Here is a 19,436-nt window from a genome sequence, read left to right as displayed (position 1 = left end):
AAATCTATTGAATCGATACCAACATCTCAAAGGTATCCAATACTATTGCATACATACAAATTCCAAAAATCAATGCGAAATGGATGTTCTATAATGAGCAAAGTGGTAAACGGTTACACAAGTGTATAGATTGATCGTTTAAGCCAGCCAAATGCCAGGTCATAAGCCCTGGGATGCTCAGACTTCCATCTTCTTTCGTATTAACGAAAGATGTGTCATTTTAAGTTGAGACACCTTTAATATATGGTACATATAATTGTATTAGTCCAAAGTATAAATTATAGTGCGTACAAAATTTCATTTAACAAATTATCAGTAAAGGAGCTATTTATGTTTTATTTTATTAATGGTTTATTTTAACTTCATGTACGGAAAAAATATACATTGGCGGGCTTATCGCTAAGAAGCAGTATCTTCCAACTAATCAAACACAGACTGTGATATTGGTCAAAACTTTTGATACCTTATACAGCTGTTTGCAATCAGAGATGTAGTGCTCGAACATAAAGTATAAATGAGATAGAAAAAAAATCATAAATTATAATTTATTGCTGTATAACATCATTCTAATATTAATATTTCAACATAATGAAGAGGTTTATTGCAATTGGAGGGTAGATAGTGCTTAAACATAAAGTAAAAATGAGAAAGAAAAAAAAAAGAAAAAAATTATAAATTTTAATCTACTCCTGTTAATATCATGCTAATATTTCTATTTCAACATGGATAAAGAAATTTATTGAAATGGAAAGAGATTTGTTGGAAAGTCTTCCATCTTCCATATTCTTTCATATAAACGATAGATGTTTCATCTCAATTTAAGACGCCTATAATCATCGTGTTTACATTGACAGTCGCAAAACTGGTCTAATACAAGTGTTTATTTTTTTATAATTAAATCATCAGCATAAGATGGGATAACCCACAACGTGATACATTGTATTTATCGAGTAAGAATGATAATGTATCTCCAGAATTGAACCATTAAATGTCATCGTCTCCCAATTGGGCCAACTCTTCAACGGGGCGGTTGTGTTGTTTGTGTAAAAATGCCGTACATCGAATGTCATTGCTTCCTTCGGTGTGGGTCCAGCAGTCGGTGGGGTCTGGAGTACCCGCGATCGAAATCACCAAAGAGGCCGCTGCCGACGGGAATTTCTCGGGCGAGGAAATGGAGGGGGGCTCCCGCAGGCAGCCCCACCGCAGCCCCCACCACACCCCTCTCCACATGCAGGTTGGGTGACCTTGAACCTTCATATTACTCTGTCACGTGGCGACATTCTTCCTACCTTTGTCTCTTCTCGGTGGATTCCTAGCATCACTTTTGCATCAGGAAAAATGATCAGATCAAACTGTAAAATGGCTATGCAATCGTTGAATGAACGTGTGCAACATACCTTATTACCATATTATTTCGAGAAATAAAAAGACTTTGTGTTTTGATCCACTCACATTTTTATTAACCAACTAGTTTCGGCAACAACCTGTTGCCCTCTTCATGGTTTAATTTATGACTATGTAGCAAATGATTTAATTTGGATTAAATCATTTGCTACACTTAATTTAAACCCTGGACTTAATTTGAACCCTGAAGAGGGCAACAAGTTGTTGCCGAAACTAGTTGGTTAATAAAAATGTGAGTGGATCAAAACACAAAGTCTTTATATTTCTCGAAATAATATATCAATATGATCCACAAAGTTAATGCTTTCAATATTCAACACATACATTATTACTATTTCAATGTGTAAAAAAAAGTACAAGCATGCATGTTTTTTTTCTAACCTTCATATTTAATACTTGTTAAATTGTCGGCTGGTTTCAAATCAAATAGCTTCTTCAGAGTGATAGGCTTTCACTAGTCCGGATGAATTAAACTATGCAAATAATCATGTGCACGTGTGCAACATACCTTATTACTATTTCACTGTGTAAAAAAAAACGTACAAGCATGCATGTTTTTTTTCTAACCTTCATATTTAATACTTGTTATAATGTCGATTGGTTTCAAATCAAATAGCTTCTTCAGAGTGATAGGCTTTCACCAGTCCGGATGAATTAAACTATGCAAATAATCATGTGCACGTGTACAACATAACCTTATTACTATTTCACTGTGTAAAAAAACGTACAAGCATGCATGTTTTTTTGTTCTAACCTTCATATTTAATACTTGTTAAATTGTCGGCTGGTTTCAAATCAAATAGCTTCTTCAGAGTGATAGGCTTTCACTAGTCCGGATGAATTAAACTATGCAATTAATCATGTGCACGTGTGTAACATACCTTATTACTATTTCACTGTGTAAAAAAAAGTACAAGCATGCATGTTTTTTTTTCTAACCTTCATATTTAATACTTGTTAAATTGTCGGCTGGTTTCAAATCAAATAGCTTCTCAGCGTGATAGGCTTTCACTAGTCCGGATGAATTAAACTATGCAAATAATCATGTGCACGTGTGCAACATACCTTATTAATATTTCACTGTGTAAAAAAAACGTACAAGCATGCATGTTTTTTTTCTAACCTTCATATTTAATACTTGTTAAATTGTCGGCTGGTTTCAAATCAAATAGCTTCTTCAGAGTGATAGGCTTTCACTAGTTCGGATGAATTAAACTATGCAATAATTATATGTACGTGCGCAACATACCGTAACCTTATTTCACTGTTTTAAAAACGTAAAACCATCTATGTTTTTCACTCCATCATTTTAATCCTTACAAAACAACATGTTTCAATTACTGTATACATATGCATATAATTGACTTGCTATAATGTCGACTGTTCGAAGTAAATAGCTTCTTCAGTGTAGTTGCCTTTCGATAATTCAGACCAATCAAATTATAAATTAACTATACAATAATTAAATGCACGTGTGCAATATACCTTAATACTATTTCACTGTTAAAAAAACCATGCATGCATTCGAATTTAATGTAAACTTATAAAACAACATTTTTAAAATGTGTCGGGTTGTGGTCTCGCGGACTCTTAAGTCAGAGTTTCTTTTCTCGGTTCGAATCCACTCTACCACAATTTGATACCTATTTCTAATAATGAGCCGCTTAGGCTCACAGAAATAGTATGAAATTGAAATATTTGTGTAAATTATAAAAAAACATTTTTTTTAAAATAAAAAATAAATAAATCGCTACATCATGAAGGAGAGAGCTTCTTCAGTATGGGCAGACGATTTTAACTATAAATTTACTATGCAAACATTAAATGCACGTGTGCAACGTACCTTAACCATATTTCACTGTTACGCATGTTTTTTTCAAACTGTCACATAATACTTAAAAAACAATTTCTTTTAAATTCTGTATAAAAATATACATACATATCGCTCACTCCTTTCAACAATGCCATATATCAAAAATCGTCAATTTTCAGTTGTGCATGTTTTTGGAATGCCCAGAAAATGTACAATATCCCAGCAAAAGCGGCTTAATTTTAACTTAATTTTTACTCGCTACAGGGCGGAAAGTGTTGTTTTTGCATTTTGAAGAAAAGTTATTGTTTAATTATTTTTTATTATACTAAACATTTTTCAGAGAGAAAAACATTCAGGTTTTACCTTAAAACATTTGTTGCACAGTAAAAAGTTCTAAAAGTGGCTTGATATTTATTTTTAATACATTTCATTATTTTCTTAAACTAAAAAAACTATCTCCCGAATAATCAAGTTTTTTGATATATGGCGTTGTTGAAAGGAGTGAGCGATGTGTAATCAAAGAATTTAAGTCTTAAGGATATCAGAAATAAAATTCTTCGACGAATATCAAAGAATATTCCTCAAAATTCTTTGATGAATATTATAGAATATTCCTCAAAATTCTTAGATGAATATTATAGAATATTCCTTAAAAATTCTTTGATGAATATTATAAAACATTCCTCAAAATTCTTTGATGAATATTATAGAATATTCCTCAAAATTCTTTGATGGATGTCAGAGAATCCCGAGAAACCACCTTATTAAAAACCGTGTGAAACTTGATGGCAACAATCATAATAATGGAGTGATAATCAAAAGGGCGTTATTATTTACCATCACGTGAAAACCCGTTCTGAAAATATACTGTAGTCCTTTTTACAAAAGTGATAAATATGTTAATAATAATTTAATAAAAAATTACAATTTTTTTATTTTTTACCAAATCATAATCAATTACTGTCATTTTTCCTCTGATCATTTTTCCTGTTTAAATTTCATTTGATAATTTTGTGGCAATTACTATTTAAACATGATAAAGCATGGAACATAATATTGAGATTGTTGAATTTATATTTTAAAAAATCTCATACCCGACCTGAAATAAAATACATTTTTTTAATACGTTTAATTTAACATTGCTCGTAATCAATGAAAATATTTAAACTTTTAATTTGAAAATAACCCAGTCGTATTTCAATACTTGGATGTTTCGTTATCTCTTTTATATACTAATTGCCACAACGTTATCAATATACGTATGTGTATAATTAATTTTTAATTAAGAAAGTTCAATATGATCAGTATAATCGTGGAAAATATCGACCCTCCAATTTGTTGATTGATATTTTTAAAAAAAATATTACCTATTGTCCAAGTGACTCTGAAATCTAGCTACGGCTTATACAACACCGTTTATCATGTCCCTACACAGGCTTCAACTTTATAAGTTTCATAGCCTGTGCCTACTTGTGAGTGGATTTACTCTTTATGTTTAAAGTTACTATAATTTCATGTAATTCATGAGCGAAAATTCTAGGCTGAAAAATTTGGCTGTCTTCTACCCATAGCATAAAAAACTTACAAGCGCTGGTGACAAATTTATATAATGTGTGTAAGGAAAGTGATTTGCTGATGAATGTCGTCTTATCCAGTCATGGTTTTTGAAAGAGATGAATATAGATCTGTATGTAAAATATAAAAATTATATAGAAAACAGAGTTAATCACGCGAACAGAGTGAATGATGCACTGAGTTTATTTACATATTATTTTTCGACATCTCATCAAAGATGAAGAAGAATATGGAAGCTGGGCATTTACGGGGCTGACGACCATCATAGGCTGGTTTAAGTGATCACTTTACACACGTGTTACATTTACCAATTGTACCTATTATTGACATCCACACTACTCTTTTTTTTAAATTACGTAACGTCCAAGTGACTCTGAAATCTAGCTACGGCTTATGCAACTTTTTAAGTTTCATAGCCTATGCCTACTCGTTAGTGAATTTACTTTTTATGTTTTAAGCTACTATAATTTCATGTAATTCATGAGTGAAAATTCTAGGCAAAAACATTCGCCACCACACTACTCAAATTCATGGAAGTTCTATATATATGAACCTATTTTGAAAATTTGTTCTTGAATCATTAGAACTTCACTAAAGACATCTTTTGGTGGGATGAAAAGAAGCTATTTATTAAGCAGAAACTCTTTTATTGAGTTTATTTACAGCAAATAAATCCTTATCAATACACAATAAACTCCTGGTTCTAGCCCTAATGTTTGGAAGTGAAACATGGAGTTGGAAAAAGAAGGATTAAAGTAGACTGAATAGCAATCGAAATGCTTTCTCTCAGAAGAATGTATGGCAAAACGTTGTATGATATATGGCCGAATGGTGATAAAAGAAAATAATGCAAGGTTGAGATTAGCATCATCGATAACATTAAGAATAGTGTGTAAAGATGTTTTGAACATGTGAATCAAATGATTGATTAAAGAACACTAGTTTGAAATTGGAGCAGAGAAATACCGAAGAAAACTTGGCATGATCGAGTATTTGAAGTGCTTGGGTGTGGTCAGGAAAGAAGTCGGAATAATCGGCCGGTTCGTATGAGGGATGCATGAAAGTTGAAGAGGCGAGGAATGTTTTCAAATATACATAGTGGTGTGGCGCTCTATTATTTCTGCCTACCCCTGCGGAACTTCTAGAAAACACTTTACACTAGGGAACTTCTAGAAAATTTGGTGATGGACTTACAGCCTTGTATTATTTAGATTGGCAGTGACAGGTATATTGAAAGCTTTTAAATGTAAATTCATAGTAAAATCGGGATACAATTTTATGTCGTTTCACATTTTCAATAAATTTCGCAACTTAGTTTAAAAAAAAATGCATAGCAAGAGCAGATCTGTCAGGAAGCCTAGATGCTTCTGTATCAGATCTGGGCATGCGGTGGGACAGCTTTCCATGCCTACCCCTGCGGGGACCTGGTATGATGATTTGTTTGTTGAGTTTAAATGTAACAGGACAAAATATGTTAACATCCTTCTCTTGTCCAATTTAATTTTGTGGATAACATTAGTATATGTAAAAGAGGTCGATATACATATTTTAAAATAACGAAAAAGATAAAATATATATTTCACGATTACACTTATTATGTTAATTAAAAATTATTTTTCTTTTACCTGAAAGTATGTCAAAAAATGAATTTTCTAATCTCATATGTTACTGTTTTTTTCTGTGATCATATTGATCCAAATTCGACAAACTTTGTAAACATCCTTCCTCTAGTTTACTGCACAAAAATTGGAAATGAAATAATATAATAATGATTAAAGAAAACACTTCGTATTTTACCAATTGAGTTTTATTATAGACTACATGTTTCAGAAGTTAAACTTCCATCATTCAGGTCTGTATAATAACTGTTTAAGTGTTTTCTTTAATCATTGTAACATGTCTTACCGCAAAGTTAATGCCGAAACAATAAATAAAATAAATAATATAATCATAATCTCTTCTATGAAAACTCTGTTACCATAATACAAGTAGGTGTTCCCCAAGGTTTGGGACTATAACCTATTCCTTATAACAATTTAATGTAATAAATACATATATTAAAATGGTTATAAGTTCATCTCTATCATGGATGAAAAAGATAACATTTTGAGTGTGTCCAAATACTTGTTCACAAAATCTGGATTATCTCCAATTACAGGAGTTATTTTCATATTATTTTTTGACATCTCATCAAAGATGAGATAATATAAGAGTTTCTGCTTAATAAAAAGCTTCTTTACATCTCACCAATAGATGTCTCTAGTGAAGTTCTAGTGATTCAAGAACAAGGTTTCTAAATTGGTTCATATATATATAGAACTTCCAAGAATTTGAGTAGTGTGGTTGTCAATAATGGGTAGAATTGGTGAATGTTACACGTGTGTAAAGTGATCACTTAAACCAGCCGATGACGGTCGTCAGCCCCGTAAATGCCCAGACTTCCATATTCTTCTTCATCTTTGATGAGATGTTAAAAAATAAGATGAAAAAGATTACAATGATACAAACAAAATGATGAGATCGTTCTTATCCCATTTCTTCGGCGATATCTATGGTCGAAATTAGTAAGTTTTTATTATCAGACACCTTTCTTTATTATTTTACCTACTTGGATCTTGATAAATAAATAAAAAAATATGTAGGTATTTCTTAAGTGAAGCAAATCTAGAATTTGGACTCTGAAATTGTGAATAAACTAATCCTTTATTTTTGTCATTTATTAAACTATAGGAAGGAAATAATGTGCATCTATTGTAATCTGTCTTACACCTTCATTTCCTAAACTTATTTACAAAAAATCCTCAAATTTATAAATAAAATCAAAAATTTATGGAGTATTTATATTATACCTCTGAAATGTGGATATTTTTCTGGGGATTTTTTGTAAAAGTGACTAATTTTAATATTATATGAAAAATGATCGTGAATTGAAACACTATGAAACCTTTTAAGCTGTGCACTGCGTCATTAACTGTTGTTTAGTTAATTAATACAGGTTTTTTTTACTTTGAATTGGACTTCTTACTAATCAAAATGGATGTTTTACAAAAGAAATCGCACCTTATATTGTTTTTTTTTTATAAAAAAGTAAGAATTATAATAAACATATTCATTTAAGTACTACATAAACCGTCAGTGTGATTACCTACCCACATTATATATTTTTAGGACTAGCAAGTGCGTTAGTCGTCAAATTGGCAACCCTGCGCAGCGCGCTGTCATAGTCTGTGCGCGCGATGTGTACTCAAGTTTTCAGAAAAGATTTTCAATACTTCTTTGAATCATGAGCACTACTTTGAATATATTTAAAAAAATTATAAAAATACAATATGACGTTTGATTTGTTTTGTAAAACATCCAATTTGATTTGTTAAATTCCAATTTGGTTTGATAAACGTCTATTTTGAAGTGAAAAACCTGTAATACCAATCGTAGAAAGGTTATTACAAAAAATTCAAACTAATGAGTTTCTGGAATAACCTGATAATCATAAATGTTTCCAGTTATCTAAAAAGACATTTGATTTGTATTTTGCATGTGTATTTTGTAACGTTATTAAGTTTGTATTGTAAATATGTAACATAGAAGCTTATTTTTGAGTTGTTTTAAGTTCGCTATCATGCTTGCTTCCAAAAGAATGTTGTAAATAAAACTGTTTGGATTTGTATTAATTCTGTGATAAATACAAAGCATTAAATGCTAAATTTTACAAATGTGACACTTTTCATACTAATTTCTATTTCAGAATACTAAAATACAAATTAATGTTTTACAATACAATAAATTTTTAATCTTTTTTAATGATTACGTAATTTTTGTCAGCAAAAACTGATCACAATGATAAATTGTATTTTTATTTTTGAATATTTATGTTGAGTTTTCTGTAACGGTAAGTATTAATGAAATGTCTAAATGTGTCCAGTCTTTACTGATATTTTTTTAAGACATTTCTTTTTCCACTCTAATAAGAATATATCCAAGAAGTTCTACATAAAACTAGCAATAATTTTACTATTTATATAGGTGTCTAAATTTGAGATGATATTATGATGACAGTATTAATTTTTGTATAAAGGAAGATGGAAGTCTGAGCATCTCAGGGCTTACGACCTGGCATTTGGCTGAGTTGAGTAATCATTCTGCCCATTACTGAACATCCATTTTTGAAACTTGCATATAACATATATCGCTCACTCCTTTCAACAACGTCATATATAAAAAAACTTGATTTTTCAGATCGTTTCTAAAGTTTAAGAATATAATAAAATGAATTTAAAATAAATATCAAGACACTTATTGAATTTTTTACTGTGCAACAGATCTTTTTAGGTAAAACCTGAATGTTTTTTCTGTTTGAAAAACGTTGAGTATATTTTAAAAAAATAATTAAACAATACCTGTTCTTAAAAATGCAAAAACAACACTTTCCGCCCTGCAGCGGGTAAAAATTAAGTTAAAAATATGCCGCTTTTGCTGGGATATTGTACATTTTCTGGCCATTCCGAAAACATGCACAACTGAAAATTGTCGATTTTTGATATATGACGTTGTTGAAAGGAGTGAGCGATATGCAATCCTGGTGGATACATTTCACCGTTCCATTTCTTATTTCTGTCAGTTCTAATTTTATATATAGATAGCGAACAAGATGCTGACAAAATTCCAATTTTCAAAACGCTAAAATTATATGATAAATATGAAATAATATTTAATTTATTTTTTAAGATACCTTTTACAATTTGAAGGTGCACAGTTTTTTGTGTGTAGCGTTCTCGTGCGGCTCATGTTTATACTCGCTATGAGAAAACCGAGTATAAACATGAGTCGAGGGGACTTATGTTTACAATCTCAAATTATAGATTCAAAAAATAATAATAACCCGCAAAGCCTCTATGTTGAGCGGTTTGTCTGCAGGTAGGATAGTAAGGATAGGGAAGGTAAATGTGAAAAATACATAACAAATACCCAGACCAAGTAAAAATAAATCTTTCTTGAATTTATTTTGCAATTAGTGGGATTTGAACCAGTTTCGTAGTCAAGCGTCTACCCAACTACGCCACGGCGCCTGTCTTTTTTAATTAACACAGATTTTTTTTATTCATTGCAAACTGGCATAAAATATTGTGTCAAGATTGTAATGGTATACTTTCAATTACGCAATATTTTTTTAAACCATTTAAGTCAATGTTATTGACCAAACGCGCCAAGCGCGTATTTCTCAGTAGGTGAATTGTTCAATAAACGCGTCAGACGCGTATTTCTCAACGAGTGAAATATTCAATATACGTGTATTTCTAAGCTAGTGAATTGTCCAATAAACACACCTGGCGCGTATTATTTTAGCAAGTGAACAAACAAATATACGCGCCTGGCGCGTATTATTTTAGAAGATACAAAGTCAAATATACGCGCCTGGCGCGTATTATTTTAGCTGGTGAAAAGTCAAACATACGCGCCTGGCGCGTTCACCCCATCCAAAATGCGCACAAGCCAGACTCTGAAACGCGTATTGTTTGCGTAGCAACACCCCCAGCCGAACCAGCAGATGCAGGCGCCGTACCAGACGCAGACGGGGATGCGCATGGGCGAGCAGCAGCGGGCAGCGCGCGGGGGGCCCGCGGGGCAGCAGGGCCCGCAGGGCTACGGGCGGCGGGGGCAGCAGCCCGCGGGGGCGCAGCACCCCCCGCAGCCGCACAAGCGCAGCCGCTGGTTCGTGGCTCTATTCGACTATGACCCTGCCACCATGAGCCCTAACCCAGACGCCTGTGATGAAGAGCTGCCCTTCAGCGAAGGAGACACAATCAAGGTATTAAATCTAGAACGTATATGCTCTACAGTTCCCAGTCGAATCACTAGGGCAACTAACACCTTAGCGCTTCCCACGAGTATAACACTCTGTTTAGAGTGTTATTTGGAGAAATAAAACAACTTTGTTTTTTGAACCACACACTTTTATTATTACAAACCAACTAGTTTAGTCAACGACCTGTTGCCCTTAAGAGGGCAACATTAATTCATTCAAACCCTTATCCGCACCCCAATGGTGCATAGGGCACTGCATCATATAATCAGTGTTATATTTATAGTTAACACATGAAGGAAAGGTGATAAGCCCTCCGCTTCCGGTACCAGTCCAAGGTAATATTGAATAAATATAAGAATGAAAAAATCACTTATATTTATTTGACTCCCCCTGGGAATCGAACCCGGGACATCCAGTATGGTATCCGAGCGTGCTGACCATTACACTACGCAGGCGGACAAACCAAGAGATATTTTATTTCTTCAATATATTACAATGATCCACAAAGTTAGTGCTTTAATTATATAAATAAAAAAAAACAAACGAACAGAGTTCCTACATGCATATTTCATCTAAATTGGTTAACGATGAAAATGTGGATTTTGATATGATCTTTTCGTCATTGTCAGTGCTGAGCACTGAGATCGCCTACATTGTAACTCAACATGTTTATGATTAAAGAAAACACTTGTTTTATACCACTTGAGTTTTATTAATGAGGGGGGAAAATAATGTATGAACAGAGGCCGACATTTTGTCCCCACACCTCAGGATCCCTATGCCTATTAAAAAAAGAATACAGAAGAAAAGAAAAAAATTAGTGTTTACAAAACTTATGAATATGAATTCCTTTGTTAAAAATCTGTTCAATTCGTAATTTTCCAGGTGTGGGGAGATAAGGATGCCGACGGGTTCTACTGGGGCGAGAGCCGCGGGCGCCGGGGCTTCGTGCCCCACAACATGGTAGTGGAGGTGGGCGAGGGAGGCGCGGGGGCGCCCGAGGGGCCGGCCGCGGCGCGCCGGGGGGCCGACCGCTGGGCCGACCAGGTCAGCTCCCAGCAGGTCAAGAGGATGGTGGCCCTGTACGACTATGACCCGCAGGAGCTCAGCCCCAATGTGGACGCCGAGGTGAGAAGTGTCTTCTTAATATTTTCAGTCTGTCCAAATCTTTGTTTTATCCATCTTTTTATTTGATCATTTATTTCATTTCATTTTATTATATTATATATCAGTGCTCCTAACCATTGTGTCGCGAGTTGGATACAGGTGTGCCACGATTAAATTCAATGTATATGACATTTTGCAATTTTGCATTATGTATTTTTTTAAAGCTGTCCCACCGCATTCCCAGATCTGATACAGAATCAACTAGGCTTCCTAACAGACCTTCTCTTGCAAAGCATTTTTTTTTTAATGAACTAAGTTCAAAATTTATAGAAAATGTGAAACTGTAATGTAAACTGTAACTTTAATGAAATTGTAAAAGAAAAACACTTGATTTTTTACCATTTGAGTTTATTTTATTATGACAACTAGTTTTAGAAGCTATGCTTCCATCTTCAGGTCTAAATGTAAACGTTAGACCTGAAAATGGATGCATAGCTTCCGAAACTAGTTTTCATAATAAAATAAACTCAAGTGGTACAAAAACAAGTGTTTTTCTTTTACAAATGTTAATAACATGATATTTCATGAATATTCTTGCAGCAAGTGGAGCTGAGCTTCCAAACGGGGCAGACTATACTGGTGTATGGTGAGATGGATGATGACGGGTTCTACATGGGAGAGATCGACGGGATCCGAGGCCTCGTGCCCAGCAACTTCCTGGCCGAGGCGACGCAGGACCAGTACGTCCAGCAAGCTGGGACAGGTCAATATAACTACCAGTAACTCGGTGTTGTACTTTAGGAAATCAAACAGAAACAGTTGAGCCTCATCAAAATAGAATACTTCCTTCAAATAACACATACAATTTATACTTTACACTGATATTGTTAACCTGTCCTGTAATGATCATCCAAAATTACACGTGATTCGAATCCGGGTACCAAAGGATCACAGTTCATATTTGTTTGGAAATTGTAGTACACAACTCGAAGCAAGTATTAACTTGAGTCACAGATTCCACGTCCTTTCCAACACGCCACCAAACGCTGACTGACGGCGGCCATCCAATAAGCGAGAGGCCGGATATCGGATCAAACAATAGCTGACTAGTTTAGCTGTTTCGCTCTCTCGTAGTACCACATTTATAAGAGTGAAAGAAATAACATGTCGCTAGCAGACATAAAATTAATGTGCCTGCATTAATTAAAGTAGGAACGTAGATTTTGCGATATCAAATATGTCTGTTCTAGTTGATTGACGTAAATATGAACAATCCAAAAATGTTGGTAGATTTTACCGAAGGATTCGTTCATTGTCTGAATTTAAACAGTAAAATATCTTCAACCCCTTTATCCGCACCTCAATGGTGCATAGGGCACTGCATCAAATATTAACACAGTGTTATCTTTATCGTTAGCACATGAAGGAAAGGTGATCAGCCCTCCACTTCAGGTACCAGTCCAGGGTAATATTGAATAAATATTAGAGTAAAAAAATCACTTATATTTATTTGACCCCCGGGAACCGGAGACCTCCATAACGGTAGCCAAGCGTGCTGACCATAGACAATGCAGAGGCGGATTACCAAAACCTTCGCGAAATGTTACCTAGGTTAAAGAAAATAACGTTGTGGGCACATTAAATAACGTTGTGGGCAAAATAACATTGATTATTATGATTAATAAAAAATAAAAGCATTTTTAAAAATATTTTTGGGTTTACAAAGAAAGTTACTTATTGTAGTGTGGAATCCCTACCGAGTGATGTAGTGGGCAGTAGGGGGTCTGGAAGGCACTGGAACGGTACGATTTCTAAGAATATACCATATCCATCTTTTACCTTTGAGCTTTATTGAATAATTGCTTACAATTTATTTAAATAACTCATAATTACCTACAAATGAAAGATGAATATTATATATAAAAATATATCACCTTTATAACACCACTTTTTGAGTTTATTATTGTAAACACAACGGGTTTCGTTAACTACATATTGTGGGTATAATGGCAAAACACGTTAACTCGAAAATATGCCATTTTGGCTTAGTGATGTAAATTATAACGTTTTCAACGTTCTATAAATTGGAAAAATAAAGTAAGTAGTTTGAAATGTCATATTTATGTGGTTTTAAAAGTAAATTCAACTTTCAGTTTAATAGCGGGTATTTCATTCAGGCTAATAAGCTAACGTAAGTCAAAAAATAAATAACTTAAGCTTTCAGTAACAGGGATTATTCAAACAGGGATTTCAGAGTTAACATTTTTTGCCAGTATACCTATTAATGATATTTTCTCAACAACACGTGAAAATACCAACGTATTTTTACTTATTAGTTTGTGTTTATTGTAGAGAACATCTGTAGTTTTCTAAACTTGTCGTGTTTACATTAATAAACTCAAAAAAGTAGTATTATACAAGTCTTTTATCTTAATATTTAATTCATTATCTTATTCCACAAACTGCTAAATCAATGAATAATATTTAAAGATAAATTATTAAAATATTTCAAATGAAGTCTTCAGTCGACATGTATATATTAATTTGTTATTAAGAAGCTATATTAATTTGCCAATAGGTAAATTAATCTATGTCTGCCATATTTGCTTCGCTTTCCTTAAATTCATTCTAACAACTTCTCATATGTGAGGGGTGATTTCATTTATCCATTTAACGCCCAATTTTGGAGGGATTTATAACATTTTTTTCTAGTACCTATTTCAGGAAATTTGATGTCAAGCTTGATTTTTATTACTGTGATCATCTTCACTTTTCTCATCAATTAACATGCTAAACACCATGGAGGGCACCGGTGACCTCAATCAAGATCTATGTTTAAAATCCTTTAACTATGAAACCCATCGTCATATCAAAAAATCAAATCAACAAAATACATTATATTAAATTACCGAAAAATTTCTAGTTTTTACTCTATTCTACAGACTTCTCTAGACAAATGTCCTACACACTTAACATACTCACACACTGGTAAACACAATATATACTATATTTTTAGTACAATCTTTTGAGGCTTGACTGTTTTCTATTGATGTGAAATATTTTTTATTTTTTTAAACATAACAATAATGAAAGCAGTGAAACAGATTGATATTAATAGCATACTGAAGCATTTTTTTTCTTCGTAAATCTATCATTTACGGAGCAAAGGTATCTAGTTCTATCATTTTCAATATTTAAAAAAAAGTATTTTATTTCGACTACATTTTCAGTATTTCATAGTTTCAAATGAGATGCTTTGAATAATATAATCAAGTTCAGCTTACTCCATAAAATAATTATGTATACAAGATAAACGCATGTTCTCGTGTTGTTTTCTTTATTTTGGTTTAGTTAAACTGAATATTCGTTGGACTTGATTTCATAATTCTTCAAAGCACGATACAGTAAAAAGTAGGTAATCATTTATAACATACAACTCCTTAATATCCATACTTTAACTTAAAAATAGTTTAAAAAAACTTGTTTTAAATTAAAAAAATCTTTGTTGTAAGCTTCAAATTATTTATATTTTTAGTATTTTAATATAAGGATAATTTGGAGTTAAACTTTTCATTTTTATTCAATAGTTTATAAGTTAGAATGTTGACATTTGAAATGAAAAATTTAAGGAGCATTCGTATGCTTAAACTATTGAAAACGCTGTTGTTTGAATGTTTCAGTTAAAATGTATTGATTTTAAGATATATTGGTAGTTAAATATTTATACTAACTGAAATTAACACAAAAAATATAGTGAATATTTTTAAATAGTCAGCATTGGAGTCTGATAATTAGGATTATTTTTAATAAAAACACATTAAAATCTCATTAATTCGAACCTTATTTAAAATTTCACCTTGGTTCGAAATGTTCACTCCTTCAGCGATTCAATATGAAAATTTATTCATACCAGGTAAATATTAATTAAAAAAGTAATTGAAATTACCACAAAGTGACCGCTGAATCAGTTTCTATGTCTTACTGCATCCAATGGTTCATGGGGTACTGATCAAATTGGTGCTATGTTAATTTGGTACAAAAAAATGCAAAAAAATATATATTAAATTGGTAATCCGAAAAAACAATTTGACACAAATTTAAAATAAAATTATTAAAAAATATATAATTTGAAAAGTCACATTGATAAAAATGTGGATTCAATTTCGCTCATAAATTATAAAATAAAAAAATGCGTAATTCTTTATTTATTTCGGTATTTGAAACATTCAATTTTGAAACAATTAACCTACTATGTACATACATATAACACTGGAAAATTTTATTTCTGCTTTCCATAATATATTTCTGCTTGCATATATATTTTTGGTGTTAATTCTGTTAAAATTTAGGATATCACTAACGCAATTAGTAGTCAATAAGTGGTTTGTAATTTTTCTTTGCTAATGGCAAATGTATCTCGTTAATACGGGAGATACACAGTTAAAAGTAATGGATATGATTTGGCTACTGAGTGCATTTGAGACATTCCGTTGACTATACTGTTTTGCTTCGTTTTTCATTGTTGCCATATACTACATATATATCACTCGATTCATACGATCTCATAATATATATCTTACACGAGGTCACTAATTCATTACCTACCAAACATAAAATTTATCATACAACTGCGAATCATTCAATACAAGTATACAAATAATATGCCCAAGAAACTGTGTGATTTATTTCAAAACGCTTTGAAACACGGCAAAAACTTGTTAATTTGAACAATCGTATGAATTTCATCAGGATTTAAAACATATTTTGAAATTTGGTCCTTTGATTCACATGAAATGATAATTAAATTGATAATTAAAAAAAACCTTTTTATTTGTTCTAAATAAAATAAGCAAAAGAATCTTTTTTTTTTTTAATGTTCACTTGAATTTAAAATAAAACTTTTTTCCTTGTTTGACTTTTGTTTATTAATTTACCTTTCTAATTTCATTGCTTTTATTGACAAAAATGAGAAATTTCTTTGGAAAAATTGCTGCGCATCAGTTTACGTATAAAAAAGTAAAATTCCAGTTTTATAATTCGAAATTCTTCTTCGAATTTTTATCTCTTTGATTTCGAAATAACGAGTTTTTACTGCTAGAAATATTTCACACATTTAGGCAAATTATTTTTGAAGCTTTAAGAATCACATTTTATATTTGTTGGGTATATCATACACACGCTTAGTTGATATTTGAAAAGCCTTGATTTTGAAACATTTAATGAGGTTGTTACATTGACGAGCCGAGCTTTTTCCTCTGAGCGATCCATAAATGTAATGAGCTTTAAACGTGGAAGCTGATTTGTTCAACCGAGTAAACAATACAATTTTCTGAATGAATTTTAAGTACTGGTAGATAGATTTTTTTTGTTTTTGCATCAGTTACGACCGTTGAATAATGTTGATTTACGTTGCCTCATTAACTGTTGTCATCTGTGCTTCGGCTTTGCAAAAAATCAAAAGCATTGGTATCGTGAAACTAAGCAACTCTTGGAACGGGGAATCAATCAGACAAGCACTCCAGACATACTAATCCTTGACAAAATTCCGATAAGTATACTGTACTTACAAAATAATACAAAACTAGTATTCAAAATCCTTTTCAGGATTCATCAAACATTCAAAAACATGAATATTGAGTATCAGACACATACAGACGTTGACGCATCACATATTGAAAGAAAAACAAAATTTTGGCAATGATTTAAAACCGCAAGCAATGGTTTAATTAAGAAAAAATCATATCTTTGATATATATTCTAAGTATAAGATCCTAGATTTAAAATATCTCACCATTACATTACATATATACACTTACCAACATCTACATAATATATTATGAATTGAATTCCAAAAAAGATTGTATTTGTAATTCCTTGTCTAGATCGAAGCGTAGGGCACTACAGCAAATAATACGGCTTTTTTTATTAATTACTAAAATATCACTCAATAGACACATATATGGCAACACTGTTGACAGATCCATATTATTTCTGAATAGTACCTTCAAATTTCATGGCATTTAGCTTATAAGGGTCCTTAATGAACCCAGTTTTGTTATTTTCAAAACAATAGATAAAATAGAATTTCTATTAAAATAGAATACTAAATCAATTAATTATTATACTCGTACAGCGAATGATGCAGCATTTTTTTTCATAAATAACTATATAAAGACGATATAACGTACATATCCAAAGAAATAAATCTTAGTTAACAAAATATTTATTAAATACCCCACTGGACTCTAAATTTGTGTATGTGTGTATACCATATACACTTACTGCTAAAGTTTTTACTACATACCTATTTGATGGTTAGGTTAGGTTATTTTATGGCCAGATGAGTTTTCATTTAAAGTACCTTTAACATTATTTTTTAGTTTGCTGATGATAAATAAGGTTTATATTTCATTTAAAAGCATCAGTTTCTTGTTTAACTTTAGTGGAAAGTGTGGAAGAAGTAGGTTTTTAAGGAAATATTTAAATATAAAGCCTGGCTATAATGGCTTTAAAGCCATTTAGGAATATCTTATCATTTGCTCAATGTTAGGTTAGCTTCAAGCTACTTAATAGAAGGTTAGTTTAGGTGTTACCAAATCTAAGGCAAACGAACCTAGTGCTGCTGAACAAAGTAAGATCAGGTTAGTATCAAAAGTTTGGCAAGGTTAGGTTAGGTAAGCATAATTACATTCTGAGAAATACATGACAATAACTCAGACTTATCAAAAATATTTTTTTCTTTAATAACGAGTAGTTTCGATTGCCAATTATGGCGGGAATCGAACCCGCGACGCTAGTTTCACAGTCGTGTGTCTATTAAATTACTCCACAACACCAGTCATATCTTACTAAACATTAGGTTACTCTGTCAAAAGTGAGTTAAGGTTAGGTTAATTTAGGGCTAGCAGATCAAACGCTAGGTAAGGTTAGATTAGATAAGACGGGCTAGTCAAAAAGTTTCGATGCCTTAACAAATTATAGAAAGACAAAGACACCGTCTAAATCTTTACCGACACACACACATACACAGCTCACAAACACAATTTAACAAGACGCGGATTGGGTGAACGGGTAATGTAGTTTGGAGTGTTTGCTGGGTTGGTCAGGCGGTCGGGGCGCGGGGCGTGGCGCGCGGGGGCACGGGCCAGGCGCCCGGGGGCCCCCACCGCCCCCCCGGGACAACATGGCGGCCGGGCCCCTTCAGCAGCAGCAGCCGCAGCAAGGCCAGAGGACCAGGAAGGCAGGTACGCATCCGTATAACCCTTGTGTGTGCCCCTGTCGCCTTCCCTGCGGAGTCTAGCATTTCCATTGTCCACCATTTGGTTTATTTAGACAGGCTTAGTGATATTTTAAAGTTTATTTTCCTCTACTCAAAGGGCTGAGTTATATTTTTAAATTAGAGCTACATTTTTAACATATATTGTATAACATTTTTAGTCGTGGTCACAGGTGATATAATACCATAGTAATCAAACTGACCATTGTGTTACGGAACAACGCATTTCCAGTTGCTTTGAAGCAACAGTTACATAGTTATGTAATATTAGGGATGATTTTGCACCTAAATTTGTGTTTAACATGCTCTTCGCAGACTTCCATATTCTTCTTCATCTATGTTGAGTATCAAAAAAATCAATAATAATAATTGTGTGGTACGTGTTGAGACGTTGTTGAAGTTAAGCACAATTAACCATCCTTACCCAAAGTATCTAAAAATTAAGCATGCTCCGAAGA

The 19,436-nt window shown here is 32.7% G+C and overlaps 1 protein-coding gene across 6 annotated transcripts in view; it reads left to right on the top strand.

Annotated features, from left to right (window-relative positions):
• The window catches only part of Rbp (RIMS binding protein), a 137,902-nt gene that overhangs the window by 105,014 nt on the left and 13,452 nt on the right, over nucleotides 1-19,436 (top strand). For 2 of the 6 annotated variants that reach the window (XM_088256495.1, XM_088256493.1), the window contains 5 exons: nucleotides 1,097-1,234; nucleotides 10,314-10,598; nucleotides 11,481-11,723; nucleotides 12,303-12,465; nucleotides 18,809-18,946. In XM_088256495.1, the coding sequence (XP_088112621.1) occupies nucleotides 1,097-1,234; nucleotides 10,314-10,598; nucleotides 11,481-11,723; nucleotides 12,303-12,465; nucleotides 18,809-18,946 (967 nt within the window). Of the gene's footprint in view, nucleotides 1-1,093; nucleotides 1,235-10,313; nucleotides 10,599-11,480; nucleotides 11,724-12,302; nucleotides 12,466-18,808; nucleotides 18,947-19,436 lie in introns of all 6 variants that reach the window. The other 4 variants (XM_088256498.1, XM_088256496.1, XM_088256494.1 and 1 more) reach the window with 3 other exon arrangements.

Source organism: Brachycentrus maculatus, unplaced genomic scaffold (genome assembly GCF_059751285.1).
Source record: "Brachycentrus maculatus isolate JH-2025_06_01 unplaced genomic scaffold, ASM5975128v1 h1tg000061l, whole genome shotgun sequence".
Classification (NCBI taxonomy): domain Eukaryota; kingdom Metazoa; phylum Arthropoda; class Insecta; order Trichoptera; family Brachycentridae; genus Brachycentrus; species Brachycentrus maculatus.
This window is presented reverse-complemented; position numbering and strand designations above follow the sequence as displayed.